At 48.2% G+C, this 17,428-nt stretch overlaps 1 protein-coding gene across 2 annotated transcripts in view; it reads left to right on the top strand.

Moving 5' to 3' along the window:
• Positions 1 to 13,613: 13,613 nt before the first annotated feature.
• Positions 13,614 to 17,428, top strand: part of EDIL3 (EGF like repeats and discoidin domains 3) — a 29,782-nt gene continuing 25,967 nt past the window's right edge. For both annotated transcript variants that reach the window (XM_061572358.1, XM_061572357.1), the window contains exon 1: positions 13,614 to 14,011. In XM_061572358.1, the coding sequence (XP_061428342.1) occupies positions 13,954 to 14,011 (58 nt within the window). In that variant the 5' untranslated portion in view covers positions 13,614 to 13,953. The remainder of the gene's footprint in view (positions 14,012 to 17,428) is intronic.

The raw sequence follows: 17,428 nt of genomic DNA, 5'->3' as shown, positions 1-17,428 counted from the left end.
TCTCTCCCCGTGGTAGTGTGGATTTTTCTCCAGGTCCTCCGGTTTGTCCTTCCATATTTAGAATCAACATCGCACGTTCGGAGCATTTGGATGCTAAACATTTTCACGTAATAAGCCACTTCGTTGAGATGTCATTTCTGGCCCGGTCGCTTCTGAAAAAGAGCTATACGTAGACTTCCTTGGTAAAATAAAACATAATTCTTGATTTGAAGCTTTCGTGACTGCAAGGATTCATACTCTTAGGTTTTTTCGGTAAAGTCACGTAGGTAAAAATAAATAAAATAATAAAAATACAAATAATGGAAATAATATAAATATTATTTCCATTATTTTTTATTTTTAATGGAATAATAATAGAAATATTATTTCCATTATTTTTAATTTTTATTATTATTTTTACCTATGTGACTTTACCGAAATAAACCTAAGAGTAAACATAAAACAGTTTAGTTGAGTGGCAAACACAGCCCTCCACAAACCTAAAAACCTCATACACTACGTGTAGCACTGTATTCTAAAGATACCTAAGCTGATAACCATGTAGGGGCATAAGGTATGAGTTTTAGATATTAAGAGTTCAGAGTTTTTTTTGTTAAGCCAACGTTGCGTCTGTCGCGTCCTCGTGCCAGCAACAGTGACGTCACCGGACGCCACGTGACTCCATTTTTGGCGGGAAAGCTGTGCAAGTGACGGAAAAATGGCGACGACGTCGCCTCCCGTTTTATGATGAATCCAAAAACACAAAATAAAAACAACAAAGTCGAATCATCTGAAGTTTCGTTTCTCGGACAGATTTTAGGACTTTTTTGGGGGGGGGGGTGGGGGGGTTGGGGGGGGAGCCGTGGAAGATTTTTCGAATTAATCTGAAAATGGGAGCATCAAAAACAAAGACCCCCCCCGTACACAGACTGTAGGGGCAAGTGCTGTTAGCGAGTAGCACCTATGAAGGCCGGCACAGTACACGAGGGGATGGGTGGCCAGCACCACGCCCGGCCGCCTTTGTCTCCCCAGTAGCGATGTTTACAGACCGCACCAGATACTCATTTGAGGCCGAGTCGACCTAGGGGAGGCCCAGGACCGGTTGAGATAATCGTCACCGGTGTTGGCCGTGAGCGGGTAATCGAACACGAGTCGCCGGGTTCGTAGCGCAGCGGAGCGCTAACCACAACACCCACCGCTCCCCCTACACAACTCTCACGACTTTCTCGATCGCTGCCGAGTGATTCCCCAAACCAGCCCCCACCTCCAAGTCGCGTATAGATTGTTTTTGTTTTCAAAGTTCCTTTTCTCATTGCTTGGGCAGGAGACGCGGCTCTTTATTGGCCACGCGGCTCTTTATTGGCCACGCGATGCAATCTTTGGGGCCGTTCATAAATGACGTCACGCGATTTTGGACGATTTTTTATTTCCCCCCCCCCATCGTCACACGGCGTCACAAAAAATCAGACCCCCCCCCCTCAAATATGACGTCACAAAGCTCTGCCCCCCCCCCCCCCCAAATATTAAACATGCTTCAAATCGCTTTCAACTATTGTCATTGTAGTGCGTATTTAATGTGGCGCTGCACTCTGATGTTGTAGGGCAGGGGTCGGCAACCTACGGCTCCGGAGCCGCATGCGGCTCTTTACGGGCTGCTTCTTGACGATGAGTACGTATGTACTCAGATGCATTGCGGCTCTTGAAATACTGAATTTTGTACCGAATTGGAAAGAAATGGCTCTTCTTGTTATTTTGGTTGCCGACCCCTGTTGTAGGGGAAAACATTTATTAAAAAGTCTATTTAATTAAGTAGAACGTGTTGTCTATATTTATTTAAAGTTGCGCATTTTCACGTGACGTCACATTTCTCAAACCCACCCCCCCTCGTCATACATCGTCACAAATGTCTGACCCCCCCCCCCAGGTGCGTGACGTCATTTATGAACGACCCCTTTCGATAAACGAAGGGGGTGTCCTGTGTACTGCAAGTCTCCCGCTGGCAAAAGATGCCCTCTGGAATGGTGGGGAGGGGGGGGAGAAGAGGGCTCTTTCGGCGGCACGCGATCCGCTCCAATCGTTGAAGTCGCTTCGCTCTCGATGACTGCAGAGGAGCTGAGCCTCCGGTCAGCGCGGTCGGCTTGCGCGCGGTGCCAGGCGAAGCGAACGCCGTGGAATGCTATCTTAATTTTGGAGCTTTTGTGACTGCAGGAATTATTCTTTGGTTCTTTCGGTTAAGTCCCGTCTAAAGATAAAATAATAAATTAAATAATAGCATATTACGACGTTCCGATTGCAACACAAGCAATCATCATCATCAGACATAAAAGAAATGGCAACAAAAATCTAACTAGAAAACTATAGACAGACATACAAGCAGACAGATCACAAGGACACACAGAGAGAGAACACGTATCGGCATAAAGAGAGGGGTCGTTTCTGTGACGAGGCCTTAAATATAGAGAGGGGGGCGGGGGCGGAGAGAGGGAGGGGGCAGAGAAAAAATTAGCATATCAATGAGTGGACGACAACGTGATGCTGCAAGTAAGATGACGACGAGGCAAGCTTGAAAATCAGGAGAAAGACACACTAAAATTAAATAACCTAGTAAAATATCGAAATGCCTTACCACGTGAACTCAGAGTCGGTGGATGTGTTTCCGTCTGCTCCGAAAAGCCGTTTCTTTAAAGTGACCTTCTTCCCTCTTCGGTGTTGTGGGTGACACCCTGGTGCTGATTTTGTTTGCTGCTTTTCATGCATTGCGCATTGGGATCATATGATGTGAATGCGCGTTTTAAGTTTGAATTATTCTTACTCACGTACGTACATACCCCGAATGAGTGCCACCTTGCAGTGGGACGTTAACAGCGGTCGATCCGTGGACAGACGGAGCTATTGTCGTGAGAATGTGGAATTTCATACCACTGGTCCACGATTCAAATCCAACACCGTAGATTACGGGACAACCCATCGCAAACAGGAAATATGCGTGCAGGCTGCAAACGAGCACGGACTTAACAACACGCAAAGGGCTGCTGCTACTCACAAACAGCAGGAAGGAACAACTCCCTTCAAAACCTTGAAATCTGTGTAAGTTTTATATTACGATTGTTTAACCAGGAAAGCCTCACTCAGCCTCATGACTCATTTTTAGGAAGGTCCTACCAAGTTGTTTTTTTGCTGTGGGGGGGGGGGGGGTGGCGATGATTGCTGTGTATAGCCAACTCCGTTCATCCGTTACCTGTTTATGCGTGAATTAGTTATATCCGGGGGTCGGCAAAAAGGGGGCTCTCTCCGACAAATACCCAGGGGGGCCTGGACATCAAAATATCCGGGATCCAGCCCACAGTTAAACGGAGTCATTCACAACATTCTTCATATTATTTGGGTTCATCTTAGGTCATGTCCCCCTTCCCCCCGTGTAGTCCAGTTTAGACGGAGTTTGACTGCGTTCCAAGGCCGAGGGCTTTGTACCTGCAATGTGGCGTCAGGGTGTCTAGGAGATGTTAACTACCTCGCCTGGTGCGCAGGAGATCGTGGGTTCGATCCCGACCCTGACCGCCTGCTGCTGTATATTTGGAGTTTGCGTCTCTCTCATCATAAGCACGGTGGCTAGGAGATGTTAACTACCTCGCCTGGTGCGCAGGAGGTCGTGGGTTCGATCCCGACCCTGACCGCCTGCTGCTGTATATTTGGAGTTGGCGTGTCTCTCTCCGGGTTTTCACCCTCCGCATTGAGAATCAACATCACGCGTTTCGAGTATTTGGCTGCTATATATTTCCACATGATAAGCCACTTATTTGAGCGATTATGTGCGGCCAGATCGCTTCTGAAAAAGAGCTCTTTAGCTCAGTGGGCTTTACCTGGTAAAATAAAAACATAGTTTAGTTTCGTACTTTTAGTTGACACATGCCCACCATATTATTTAGTCTATTGTCCTTCCCCCGCACCTCCGACATTAGCACGGTTGTCTACGTACGGTGCGAAAGAAGTTCATACGTGACATGCATGGATGACACATGATGGGAGTCGTATACCTTCCTGCTGTGTGTGAGCAACGCAGCTTCATGCCCTGCTGTTAAATGCACTTGGTCCACGGCTGACCAGCGAGACAACTCTAATTGTGTTGGGCAACTGCTGCAAGTGTTTAAATTAAATGCAAGTAGTGTAAATGTTAATACCTTTAGAGACGGGGGTGGAGGGCTTCGCATTGTTTTCATGTTTGGACAGAAGCCATTGAATTTCGCACACACGAGACCCCCCCATTGCAAACCCATAACGTTGCCGTGTTTAAAGCGGGGGGGGGGGGGGTAACGACTCAAGTCAAACTTGAAGCAAATATTAAGCGCTAAACACAATTAGTTACGATACGCTCTTGTGCCCTCACTCGCTATGTAGCTCAGGAAGAGGCTCCACTACCCTCAAATATTGTAAGAACATTTATTTACTTGGCCATAATTATTTAGAAGGGAGTGGGGGGGGGGCTCAACCCTCTCCCGCCCCCCCAATTGGTTGGCTACGTACGGTGCGAAAGAAGTTCAATTGATTGGGATTTGAAACCGGGAGCTCACAAGTGCGTCTCCGCAAAAAAATACAAACATTCATTCCGCCAGCCTCCTATGGGTGTTTCAGACAAAATATCGTCAAATATATACAAATATTGGCAAGCAGAAGTTGCGCTTGACCATATTTGCCGAGGACAAATTCTCGCACCACACTCTGGATCGGCTTTGACCCTCTGGGTCTCATCATCAGCAGCAGCAGCAGGAGCGGACGGTCAGGTCCGACCTTTACAGATGTCGCTGAATGAATACAACTACCGGACGTCACTGTGCTATAGAGAACTCCGTATGAATTAGGGGAGACTCCGTCCCAACGCGGAGAGCAACATCCATCGATGTTTGTGTGAGCAGCGATGGGCTCGGCACACTTGAACGCAGACTCAGAATGTTTATTTATGCTGCAGGAGGAATCCGATGAGCTATGAAGCTCTTTTGTCACAGATGTGCAGTCGGGGCGGGTAAGAATGTTACAACAACAACAAACACAACAACAACAACACGACAGTAGTGCAAAGTACAATAAAGGTAAACAAATCACACAAACAAGTGCAAATAAAAAATTAAACCATCCCCACCCTACCAGACAAAGCCCACTAAGATGTTAACTTACTTTTCAAAGCGACCTGGCCACAAAGAGAGCTCAACAAAGTGGCCTCATCATTTGGACATTCAAAGCAGCAAAATAACCTAAATAAGTCGAGAGCAGTGGTTCTTCTTAACCCGGGGGGCATCACGCTCATAAGTGCGTCTCCACAAATAAATACAAACATTCATTCCGCCAGCCTCCTATCGGTGTTTCCTGGGGGTGCAAGATGCCCTTTATGGGGGAGCGAGATATGGCCAGAGTTTTTTAGAAGGTAAATACTCGAAAACTCAAATTAAGCACGGACACGTAAGTACAACTTACTTTGTTACTATGGGGACCTCAGGGTGTGGACCAATCAACTTCAGGGACAGTGCACATTATCAGAGTTATGTTCTTTTGTTTGTATTATGACTGCAGGTATTGCGGTCTATGCAAACATGACTCCTTGCAAAAAGGTGTCAGTTTTGTTGCCAGATAGAAGGGTAAAGAACCAATTATCAACTTACTTTGTGTTATTAAACCGATGCATTTATTAACATAATTGTTATTACGATTGAGAACCAATGAGGTGCAGGCTGCAGTAAAAGTTAAAAACTACTGGTCTAAACGCATATTTCTTAATATATTTGGCTATGTACGGTACGAAGGAAGTTCAACATACATACTGGCTGGGTCTTGATCTCTGGATGTTGTGTGCGGTGAACAGCTTAACATTTTAAGAGATTCCAAAACTGCGACCGACCGTTCAAATACTCCTACGTTAGTTGGGGGGGGGGGGGGCATTGACGTCAAACTTTTATGGCACGCAGTGACGCTTTGGCTAAAACTGCGTAACATTCAAACCGCAAATGAATTTAAAAAAATTAATGCGGATCATTGTTTCCTGTTTAAAGGTTAACGGTGACCAATGTTACACTTCCCATTTTCGTAATCGTGTGCAACGCGTTATTTGGGAACAGCCTTCACAGGCCTCCTTTGGCAATGCGGAAAGTCCCCCAACTTTTCATCCGATTGGCAGTCATCTCCGTCAACATTGTAACGCGTTCTCTCACTGTGCCCTCGGATGCTACTATCCGTGCCCTCGGATCATAATAATAATTATCCCACATCCCTCGTAATTCTCGCCCGTCTACTCAGTGTGCAGTCCCGCACCAGTCGCCCATACGCCTTGGGTGCCACCTGGTGGTGTTCGTCACGAGGTTTCGTTTCTAAATCCTCGTGCGGAGGCTAATACAGTCGAGTATCGAGTATAGATTATGTTGGCTGATTCCAACATGGCTCCGACCCAATCCAGTGATCGTCAAACACACGGAAAGTTTAACACGCCGTAGGCTTTCGCGACCAATATCATCCATAATATAAGAATAGGGTTTAAAACAAATAGTTACATCTTAACATAACTGTTTTATTGACCAAAAAGGTAAAACTTATTCTTGTATTTTGATACTGACAAGGAAGGTCCCATGATCATCCACAAGAGGTTGTTTTGGGTGAGATCGCGTAAATATGTGTCGTTTCACCCCCCACCACCCGACGCAGATAATTAGTAAAGTTTGTCACGTAAACAGAACGTGCCAATTCGTTACCAACACAGCACATCTCCACAAATCTGTCTATCCGCCTGATGATGCTAGTTGCAATTACTGGCGAAGCGTCATCCTCAGATTGTGAACGTTGTCGTGGGTTTACTCTCCAACACACCGGTGAAGGTGTTGCTTCGTTTAATTCGCTATCCAGGAGAGCCACGCTGCGTCGTAGGGGGACGCTTTTTCAGGATGGTCCTGCCGCTACATTTTTTTTATTTTAACCCTTTCTCGTTCCGATGACGTGCGTGCGACTTATCATGTGGAAATGTACGTGTACGTCATCGGGACGAAAACTAAAATAACTCCATCGGTACCGAGGCTCCCACAAGGCCGTGCAGGAGGGCGTGCGGCAGAGTTTGGCGGTCGTGTCGCTCCAGTTATCTGCGCTGAGTAACACTGTTTTTAAAAGCAGCGGCGCTACGCCTCTGAATTTAATTAACTCTGAAGCGTTTGCACGTTCCGAGATTCAGCGGTGAAAGGGACACCCCAGCCTGCCACTTGCAGACATCTCGGAACAGGAAAAGGTGAAGATGTTTTCAGCCACCTAATCATGAGTGTTTATTCTACAAAGTGGGAGGGAAGAAAGCCGGGCCCCTGCAGAAAACAATATCTCTTGGTTCTCATGCACAGCACGGGTGTTTTTACATAAAACCCACTTCTTTGTATGGCAACGTACAACGGGCACTGGTTGTATGGGCGCCACAGTGGCGAGATGTTAACTACCTCGCCTGGTATACAGGAGGACGTAGTTTGGTTGGATACCGACTCTGACGCCTGCTGCATATTTGGAGTTGGCGTGTCTCTCTCCCTGTGGTCGCGTGGATTTTTCTTCGGATCCACCGGTTTTTCCCTCCACATTTTTAAAACATGCGTTAAGATTATTTTGCTGGTGTAAATGTCCACATGAGTAGTCACTTCGTTGAGCTATCATTTGTGGCGAGGTCGCTTCTCAAAAAGTAGCAATATAGCTCAGTGGGCCTTACCTGGTGAAATAAAAATAGTTACGTTTAGTAAGTTGAATTTATTTTTAGCCAACCTGTGCTAATCGGAGGCACGGGTCAAGACATTCTCCGTAGAATTTGAGACATTTCTTTAAGAGTGCCCCCAAAACTTGTGATGCTTGGGCCAAATTCCTGTTGAATGCTTTCGAGTGTAAGAAGCAACGAAAAAATGTACCCGAGGACGGTGATGATTACGGTATTCACAAGGTCAGCAATCTATTTGCTGTACTGCCACCTACTGGCCATCTCGCGTCTCTGCACGTCTCCTGGCACGGCAGGAGACCGAGATGCCCCGAGGACTCCTGTCTGACCTTGGGACGTCAAAGCACTACTGTTCTGGGGTGCCGCGGTGGCTAGGAGATGTTACCTACCTCGCCTGGTATACAGGAGGTCGTGGGTTCGATCCCCACCCTGACGATGCCTGTTGTATATTTGGAGTTTGCGTCTCTCTCATCATCATCATCACGGTGGCTAGGAGATGTTAACTACCTCGCCTGGTATACAGGAGGTCGTGGGTTCGATCCACACCCTGACGATGCCTGTTGTATATGTGGAGTTTGCGTCTCTCTCATCATCATCATCTCGGTGGCTAGGAGATGTTAACTACCTCGCCTGGTATACGGGAGGTCGTGGGTTTGATCCCGACCCTGACGCCCGTACGTGTGGAGTTCTCCGTGGTCGTGTGGGGTTCTCTCCGGGTCCTCCGGTTTTCCCCTCCACATTTGGAAACGTACCTTTAGACCATCATTGTTCGATAGCTAACCAAAAGCCGCTGCGAGGATGACCAGAGTTCGCGTGATGGTTTATGCTTCTTGAAATCAGCAAGGTATTGTGGTTCAAAATATAAATTAAGTATAAAAGTACAAAATTGCTAGTACACACTACAACTAAAAGAAATGTCTCAAAATCCATGGATAATTACTTGACTATGTACGGTGCGAATAAGTTCAACGTACTAAACTCAACAAAACATTTGTCACCAGGCAAGGCCTACTGAGCGACATGGCTTTTTCAGAAGCGACCTGGCCATCACAAATGACAGCTCAGCGAAGTGTGGCTTATCATGTGGAAATGTATAGCAGCCAAATACTCTAAACGCGTGATGTTGATTCTAACTGTGGAGGGGAAAAACTGGAGGACCTGGAGAAAAATCCACGCGACCACAGGGAGAGAGAGAGACGCAAACTCCAAAAATAGGGGCTGGGTGGGGGGGGAGGGAGGGGCTGGGTGGGGAGGGGCTGGTCACCCCGTGGTGCCCTTATAAAACTCAACGTTTAACCTACTCACGCCGGCTTATGCCCGCCCTCACAGTCGGCATATTTGCGGAATATACCACGCCGCCGTTGACCCTGGCCATTGACCGAGCAACCCAACGTTCCTACCAGCTCCCTCCGCAGGGCAATGTGTTTTACGCGGCGGTCCGGATTCCTAGACGCTCTCTGCATCGAGAGGTAGCGGCCTCTGGTGGAGACGATTTGCCTCGATACTCAAGAGTGAAGCACTGCCACAACGCTCGCTTTGTTAAGCGTACGTACGGCGTAAGGCCATGCATATATGATATAAGGCCATGCAGAGATGATGTAAGGCCATGCCGATATGATTTAAGGCCATGCATAGATGATATAAGGGCATGCAGAGATGATTTAAGGCAATGCAAGTAATAACAAAGCAGTCGTTCCACGCTTGCATTTTCCATACTTATATTGGAATTCCGCTGCCCCCCCATCACCCCGCCATGAGAAGTCTGTTTTTTCCCGTCTTCTCTGCCAGGAAAATAGAATGCACGCCGGTTAAAAACTTTCCACTCGGCCGTTTCGTCAACAGGGCGCGCTATTTTTGTTGCTATTTTTTTCATTATTTCTGTCTCCATGATAATCGACAACGTATTAAAATGCAACGTGTGTTTGACAATTGAACACGTTAAACACACGCGTTGTTTTCACGCGTCCTCGATAATTATCAAACGTAGAGTGGTACATTATTGTATATTGTTGACAATCAAACATGTGATTGCTCAATGATTTTAATTATTGAAAATGAGTGAATTTCGATAATCAAGGTTACGTATTATCTTGTCGATAATTGCGGATATATTATGTAAATGCATTGAATATGTTGATTTTTGGAAAATCCTGTATATTAATAAAGCAGAGCAGAAATATCGTGCCATATATATGCACATCTTTGCTTTACACAAAAACACAACTGTTGCGTGTACATTTATCATGCATGGACTCATCTCATCTCTGCATGGCCTTAATCATCTCTGCGGTGTAGTAAAACTTCCCCACTGGGGAGACAAAGGCGGCCGGGCGTGGTGCTGGCCACCCACCCCCTCGTGTGCCGTGCCGGCCTTCATAGGTGCTCCTCGCTAACAGCACTTGCCCCAACAGTCTGTTCAAGGTTATACTGGGAGGGGTGGGGGGGGGTCTTTGTCTTGATCTCAATCGAGGAGGCTCGTGAAGGACGCTACTGGTCAGTTGGGGGGCAAAGCTTCGCCACCTGTGAAGCCACGAGGCGTGATGCACCTTCCCCATCCCACCACGACGTTCACGAATCATTCAGCAAAAGCCTCCGTGCACCTGTGACCTGAAGGATTCGCAGTGGCGGGCTGAGAGAAGAGATGGAGCTGATGCGGCACGGGAGGATGTGGAGCTGAGTGGACTTGCTGATGGCTGGTACCAGCGGTGTCAAGTTCGGCCTCTGTGGAGGAGGCTCGTGAAGGACGCTGCTGCTGCTGCTACTGGGCAGTTGGGGGCAGTCGCCCTCCAGCAGCAACAACGGAGGGCAGAGGAGCGACGCTCACAACAACGGATAAAACGCAGCGAGTTGGCACAGTATGGGGGCACAGCTGGTGAATCTGCCAGTCATCTCACTCAGTCAACCCACGGCACCTGCAGGCTCTGTCCCGTCGCCTCCTGCCGCCAGCAGCGAGCCTTCGACACTTCACGTGGCAGCCTCAAAGTGCACCTAGCCTGGCACAGACGGCGTGGTGAGGTCACCGTCGCTGAGTGGCGAGTGGCGGGGTTTTGGAATTGGATCTCAACTGAGTAATTTGAAGGTAATTTGCCAGCAGCGGGACGTTTGACCAATACCATGTGGGGTGATTTCTCTTTGCAGCTGTGGGAGGAAAGCGGAGAACCAGGAGGAAATGCATGCAGAAGGAAGAACAGAGGCAGAACAGAAGGAAGAACAGGGGCAGAACAGAGGCAGAACAGAAGGAAGAACAGAGGCAGAACATAGGCAGAACAGAGGGAAAACAGAGGGAGAACAGAGGCTGAACAGAGGGAGAACAGAGGGAAAACAGAGGGAAAACAGAGGTAGAACAAAGGAAGAACGCACATACTTAACACAGAAAGGCGCCCGCATATAGGGAATCGAACTGAGTCCCTTCCTGGTGTAAATCAACAAGCGTCACCCTGAAAATAAGCGATTTCAGAAACGTAAAGATGCGCTTCTGCGGCCGTCTGGAACGCTCTTCCCTCCGATATTAGGATGCCACTGGAACGATGCAATTTTAAATAATCTAGATTTAAAAAAAACTCGTTTCTTTAGAACTGATTCTTGTGTCTTTAGTTTGTTGTCCTCCCCCCGCACCTCCGATTAGCGCGGTTGGCTACGTACGGTGCGAAAGAAGTTCAACAAATACAGCGTACCGCCATATCGCGGCGACCCTTGTCAGCACGGCAGTGAGTGAGAGGGATGTGGGTACACTGGGATACACACGGTGATGTTTCACCTGGGATCGCTAACCCCCTCGTCATTAGCCTTGCGGTCATTCCATATACACTGCGTAACAATGGGCTGTGTTCATAGGATGCAGTCTTCTTCTTCTTATTCCATTTGATGCACAAATGTAACATTTTAAACTCTCCAGCAGTAGTAGTGTGCGACCGTGGTCACCCAGAACAGGCCGTAGTACAACGTCTAACGACGCAATGCCCCCATCCACAAATACGACGAGAGACGTCGCACCGCGCGCTACTCCTGGCGCGGTTGTCTGCTTGGATTGAAGCTGTGAGTCGTCGCTCTGCATCTACATCAGCAGCCGTACGGAAGCAGGAGGGTGCAGCGTCCAGCAGAAACATTGACGGGGACATCTGCCTGCGACAACCCGATATGGAGCCCAAGTTACAGTGCGTCAATCGGTGCTTGTGAATTATACAAGTTGTTCAAACGCATAAAGGATATACAGCATTGCTCCCCACCCCCCATGCACGACCCTGATCGTACTGACACTCATTTTCCTGATTTATCGGCACCGATTTATCGGTATTTCGAGCCTGCTGATGAGACTGAGAAAATGAAAACCAGCCCGTGGTTTGCCTGCTTCCTAAACAAACAGCTGTGGCTGGGACAATCACGTGGCTTTTTTAAAGGTCTCGTGACCGGTGGACCTGATCATTATTTCCGTTTAATGGGAGTTGAATGCGACCATTGATTGATTACGCGCATTATTCTCCAACAATCAATCTATCGACACGATGCTGCTCAGGGCCGGGTTTATTCAAGGGGCTTTCGGGATTGCGTCTCGGGTCCTCGTGTCTCGAGGTGGCACACAACATATCAACAGCTTCGTGTTGGTTGGAACTCAATGCCATAAGTACTCTGATAAAGCCTGTAAGTATGTAGGTCAGTGGTTCTCAGCAGGAGGTTATGCGGTGTCTCTAGGGGCTAAGTGATGTGATTTATGATGTGCCTTAGACTGTCACATTCATTGTGCTTCATGTGCTCACACGACTGATGTCCATTATTCATACATTTATTTTTCAGAGCCAAGTCGGGTCAGGCACAGAGGAGGGGGGTGATTCATACTCTGTGTTTTTTTCGGTAAAGTCACGTAGGTAAAAAATTTAAATAAATTAAATCACGACGTTTCGGAGGCAACACAAGCCTCCGTCTTCTTCTGGGGGTGACTCAGTTGAAACTAATTTGAACAAAGGGGGGTTACATCAGTCGCCAAAAATGTTGAGAACCACTGGTCTATAGGTAACTTGGGTCATGAGAGCCATGGATAGCAGCACTGTCTGTGTGTGTGTGTTTATTCGGGCTCGTTGCAAAATGAAACGTGATGGTTCGTTCGGTGCGTTGACTCAGCTTGACAAGTCGGACGTCTACATTGAAACACCGGAGATGAAATTCTATAGCCAAGGTGGAATAAGAGTGGAGTTGGACGTGGTGGTGGTGGTGGTGGTAAAGGAAGTACAGTATAGAGATCGTGGGATGGTGGGCACAACAATAAACTCATTTCGGGCCTGATTATGGTGATTTTATGATGACGATGAGAGGGGCATTGCCTAGAATTATCGCCTCTTATTTTCTTGTTACAATGCTGAATACCTCCCCCCCCCCGAAAAAAACAATAAACACTTGCCACCCTTACAATCAACCAAACCGATTTTCCTTCTAAAACAAAACACGTTGAACACGGCCCTTTTTTTATAACGATGTTTTTTTTTATTACATCCCAAACAAACAACAACGGCCCACAAATTCTAACGCGAAAGGGCATGTACCCAATTTGATGACTGCATGTGCCGCTGTTCCGATTCGCGGTCCGAGTGAGAGCCCTCCCCTGTCTCTAAACCAGTTTAATGGGAACCGCATGGCGTTCGGTGTTTGGCATTTTGTGAGTTCGGGGGCGCGTGCGCGAGGGGGGGAGAGTTGAGTCCACGATGTTTTAAAACAACACTCGGACCGAACCATCCACTCCGCTCTTGGCAGGGGGTGACGTCTGCGGTGCAAAGTGGATTTTGCAAAGCAGCGTGTCACAGAACGGAGCGGAGTGGGTTGGCTTGCTCGACATTGTTGATGGGGGTGGGGTGGAGGGTGACACGTGTGGGGGGGGGGGGGGCTTCGTGATGGTTGAGCTCAACGTTATTTAAAGGGCTCCTGGATTCGTGCCGTTATTTAGACGCCCTCTGTGACAACTCGCTCACGTCATCTCATCACCGCAGTGGCTGCAGTGCGCACGCACGCGCACGGGAACGACTGCGCAAGGCAGCCGGCTCTGGCTCATCGTGATCGCACGCGCATTGGGGATTGGATGCAGCCATCATCATCATCACCCCCCCCTCCTCCTCTGATACGATTCCCAATAAGAGGCGGCTGGCTACTCTATAAATAGAGCAGCTTCGTCCTGTTTATTTCTATTGACAAATCTGGGCTGTAGCAGCAGCAGCAGCAAAATCCACAACAACATTCACAACATCAGCAACAACAGCCACATCAACAGCAGCAGCATGTGTCCCATCATCGGCTACCTCCTCGTGTGTCTGCTCTGCACTGCGGCTGTCCGTGGTAAGACGAAGATTAAATTATCTCTGCTCCGTGTTGCGTGTTGAACGCGCGCGCCACGGATGCATTGTTACGCGATGTGTATGTGCGCGTATCGTATCGTAAAGCGTTGTGCTCGCAGTCTGTGTGTTTTTGTGCATTGTCGGCTGACCGTGTGTGTTTTGTGCATCGTTCAGTATTGCGATCGCAGCCTGTGGTTTGTGCTTTGTCGGCGATGTGTCCGTCATTGTAAGCTTTGTGTGCATTGTAAACCGACGCAATTCGACGCGTTTGTCGATGTGGTGTGTTGTAGGGTCCGCGTGTGTGTGTTGTGGGGAGCGGTCGTATAGCGCTACGAACCCGGCGACCCGGGTTCGATTCCCGCTCACGGCCAACACCAGTGACGATTATCTGAACCGGTTCTGGGTCTCCCCTAGGTAGACTCAGCCGCAAATGAGTACCTGGTGCGGTGCGTAATCGTCGCCACTTGGGAGATGAAGGCGGCCGGGCGTGGTGCTGGCCACCCACCACCTTGTGTGCCGTGGCCGCCTTGACAGGTGCTGCTCGCTAACAGCACTTGCCACAACGGTCTGTTAAAGGCTACACGGGGATCTTTTTATTGTGAGCAAGCCACTGCCTTGTGTGGACTATGTGAAGGCTATGCTTGTGTATTGCATGCTGTGTCTGTATCGTAAGCGGTGTGTTTACTTTAAACAATGTGCCCTATTTTAGGGACATTCTAGGCTACGTGATTTTTGTTGTATTGCAAGCAACGATAGTGCTGTGATACACAATGCGTGTGTTTATTGTAGGGCTATGGAGGTGGTTTTAAGTCTTTGTCCATTGTTATAGGAGATGCGTGTAATCCATAATATTGTAGAGGTGTTTGGGTTAGATCGCGTAAAAATGTGTCGTTAAACCCGCCACCACCCGACACGGCACGCTTTGTAAGATGCGTCACAGAAACAAACACCCCAACTCGTTACTAGTCCAGCACGAATTGGCATGTTTCGTGACGAATTTGCGTGTTTTTGTTTTACGCGAGAAACCTTACCAATTGGCTGTGTCGGGTGGTGACCGGTTTTACGACACACAAATTTACGCGATCTAACCCATATCGTGGGTAGCATTGGTCGTGAAATGCTGCTGCGTGTTACACTACGGGTGGTAATGCCGAGCCACTGCTGGATAAATGTATCTCTCAACGCCGTGCCAATGGTGGGTAGGGTTGTTTGACCATACTTCACCACGACGGTCAAGGCAGGCCGGTGCGGCGGTGGTGGGGGGGCCCTAGACTGGCACAGATTTAACTCGCCACTGATGTTAGCCGTGGCCGGGAATTCGAACTTGGGTCACCATCGGGTTCAGTGCGTGGACCACTGAACCACCGTTCTCCCTGTGTATTAGATAATGTCCAATAATATATCATAATTATTATACACTGCACAGTATTGTAGTATTGTAGGAAGTCCATGAAGGACTGCATGTTCACCTTGTACGGTATCTGATATGCACACATCAGAACCGGCCCTAGACGTTTGGGGGCCCTAAGCAAAAATTTGGTTGGAGGCCCCTTTGATGTATGATTTTTTTCACCCACTCGCCAGCAGTGACTCTAGGGGGCCCTCTGCTGGCCACGGGGCCCTTTGCAATTGCAAGGGTCGCTTAGTGGCTGGGCCGGCTCTGGCACACATAGTTCAAGTAACACAATGTTACCATTTCTTCTAGAGGGCGTGTGTCTTCATTCGAATCGCAAATTCCCCGTCTGGAAATCCTCTTGCGGCACAGTCATCTAGAATCCCGCAATGTAGCCGCGTGCTACACTGCTGTGGCACGCGGTCATACGCGTGCAGCACACGAACACGGAGCCGATGTACAGTGGTGGGTCAATGAACACAAGACAAAGATCCCCCGTGTGGCCTTAACAGACTGTTGGGGCAAGTGCTGTTAGCAAGTAGCAAGCACCTATGGGTGGCCAGCACCACGCTCGGTCCGCCTTTGTCTCTCCCAGCGCCGATGCTTGCACATAACGCACCAAAGGTACTCATTTGAGGCTCAGTCGAACTAGGGGATGGCCCGGATCCGGTTCAAATAATCGAACTCGTCAAGGGTTCCCATTGTGTGCACACACAGGCGAGTACATTTGTTGATTGTTGCTGTTGTTGGTTGTTGGTTGTTGTTGTTGTTGTTGTAACGTTGTGACCCCGTGCCCCTCCTGGGCATCTTTGAAAAAAGAGCTTTATAGCTAATCAGATTTCTCCGGTTATAAATAAATATTCCGATTCTGTAATTTTCCTGTTGCTTCCCACGTGTGAGGTAGGCGACATCAGTGCTGTTAGCAAGTAGCAAGCACCTATGGGTGGCCAGCACCACGCTCGGTCCGCCTTTGTCTCTCCCAGCGCCGATGCTTGCACATAACGCACCAAAGGTACTCATTTGAGGCTCAGTCGAACTAGGGGATGGCCCGGATCCGGTTCAAATAATCGAACTCGTCAAGGGTTCCCATTGTGTGCACACACAGGCGAGTACATTTGTTGATTGTTGCTGTTGTTGGTTGTTGGTTGTTGTTGTTGTTGTTGTAACGTTGTGACCCCGTGCCCCTCCTGGGCATCTTTGAAAAAAGAGCTTTATAGCTAATCAGATTTCTCCGGTTATAAATAAATATTCCGATTCTGTAATTTTCCTGTTGCTTCCCACGTGTGAGGTAGGCGACATCAGCAACGTCACAGCACGTGCACGCATTTGCCACGAGGTCACCGGATGGATCATTGCCCCGTACGCACGCTGAGATTATCCGGGACCCAGCCGTCGGGGCAATTCCACTGCTGGATGAGGCTCCCCCTGAATGATTAACCGGTCTTCTTGGTTCTTTCGGTAAAGTCACGTAGAAGGGAAGTAATACAATAATACAAATAAAACATAAAATAATTCTCACGACGTTTCGGCCACAACGCAAGCAGCCGTCCTCACCTGCGAGCGTGGTGCTGGCCACCCCATAGGTGCTTGCTACTCACCTGAGGACGGCTGCTTGCGTTGTGGCCGAAACGTCGTGAGAATTATTTAATTATGTTTTATTTTTATTATTTTATTACTTCTCTTCTACGTGACTTTACCGAAAGAACCAAGAAGATGAATCCCTGCAGTCACGAAAGCTTTAAATCGAAAGATTAAACGGTCCTTTGATTGTCACGAGGTGGTGTTCCGTCGTCCCTTGATGTGTATCGTTATTCACATGTACGGAATACCATACGTCTATTTAGAAATGTCTCACTGCTGGTGAGACCCAAGGATGTCGGAACCGGCCACAAGTTTGCACGCTTGAACTCCTGGATAATATTGATGTGGATCAAAGACGGAAACGCCCTTATAGGTTGAGACACAGAACGGAGCTCTGCTCATTCGTAATTTATATCACTAGGGATGGATTCTACTTAAAATTAC

This window comes from Lethenteron reissneri, chromosome 50, assembly GCF_015708825.2.
Source record: "Lethenteron reissneri isolate LAM-NWPU_2019-01 chromosome 50, ASM1570882v1, whole genome shotgun sequence".
Taxonomy (NCBI): Eukaryota; Metazoa; Chordata; class Hyperoartia; order Petromyzontiformes; family Petromyzontidae; genus Lethenteron; species Lethenteron reissneri.
Note: the sequence above shows the minus strand (reverse complement) of the source record. Positions and strands in the feature narration are given on the sequence as shown.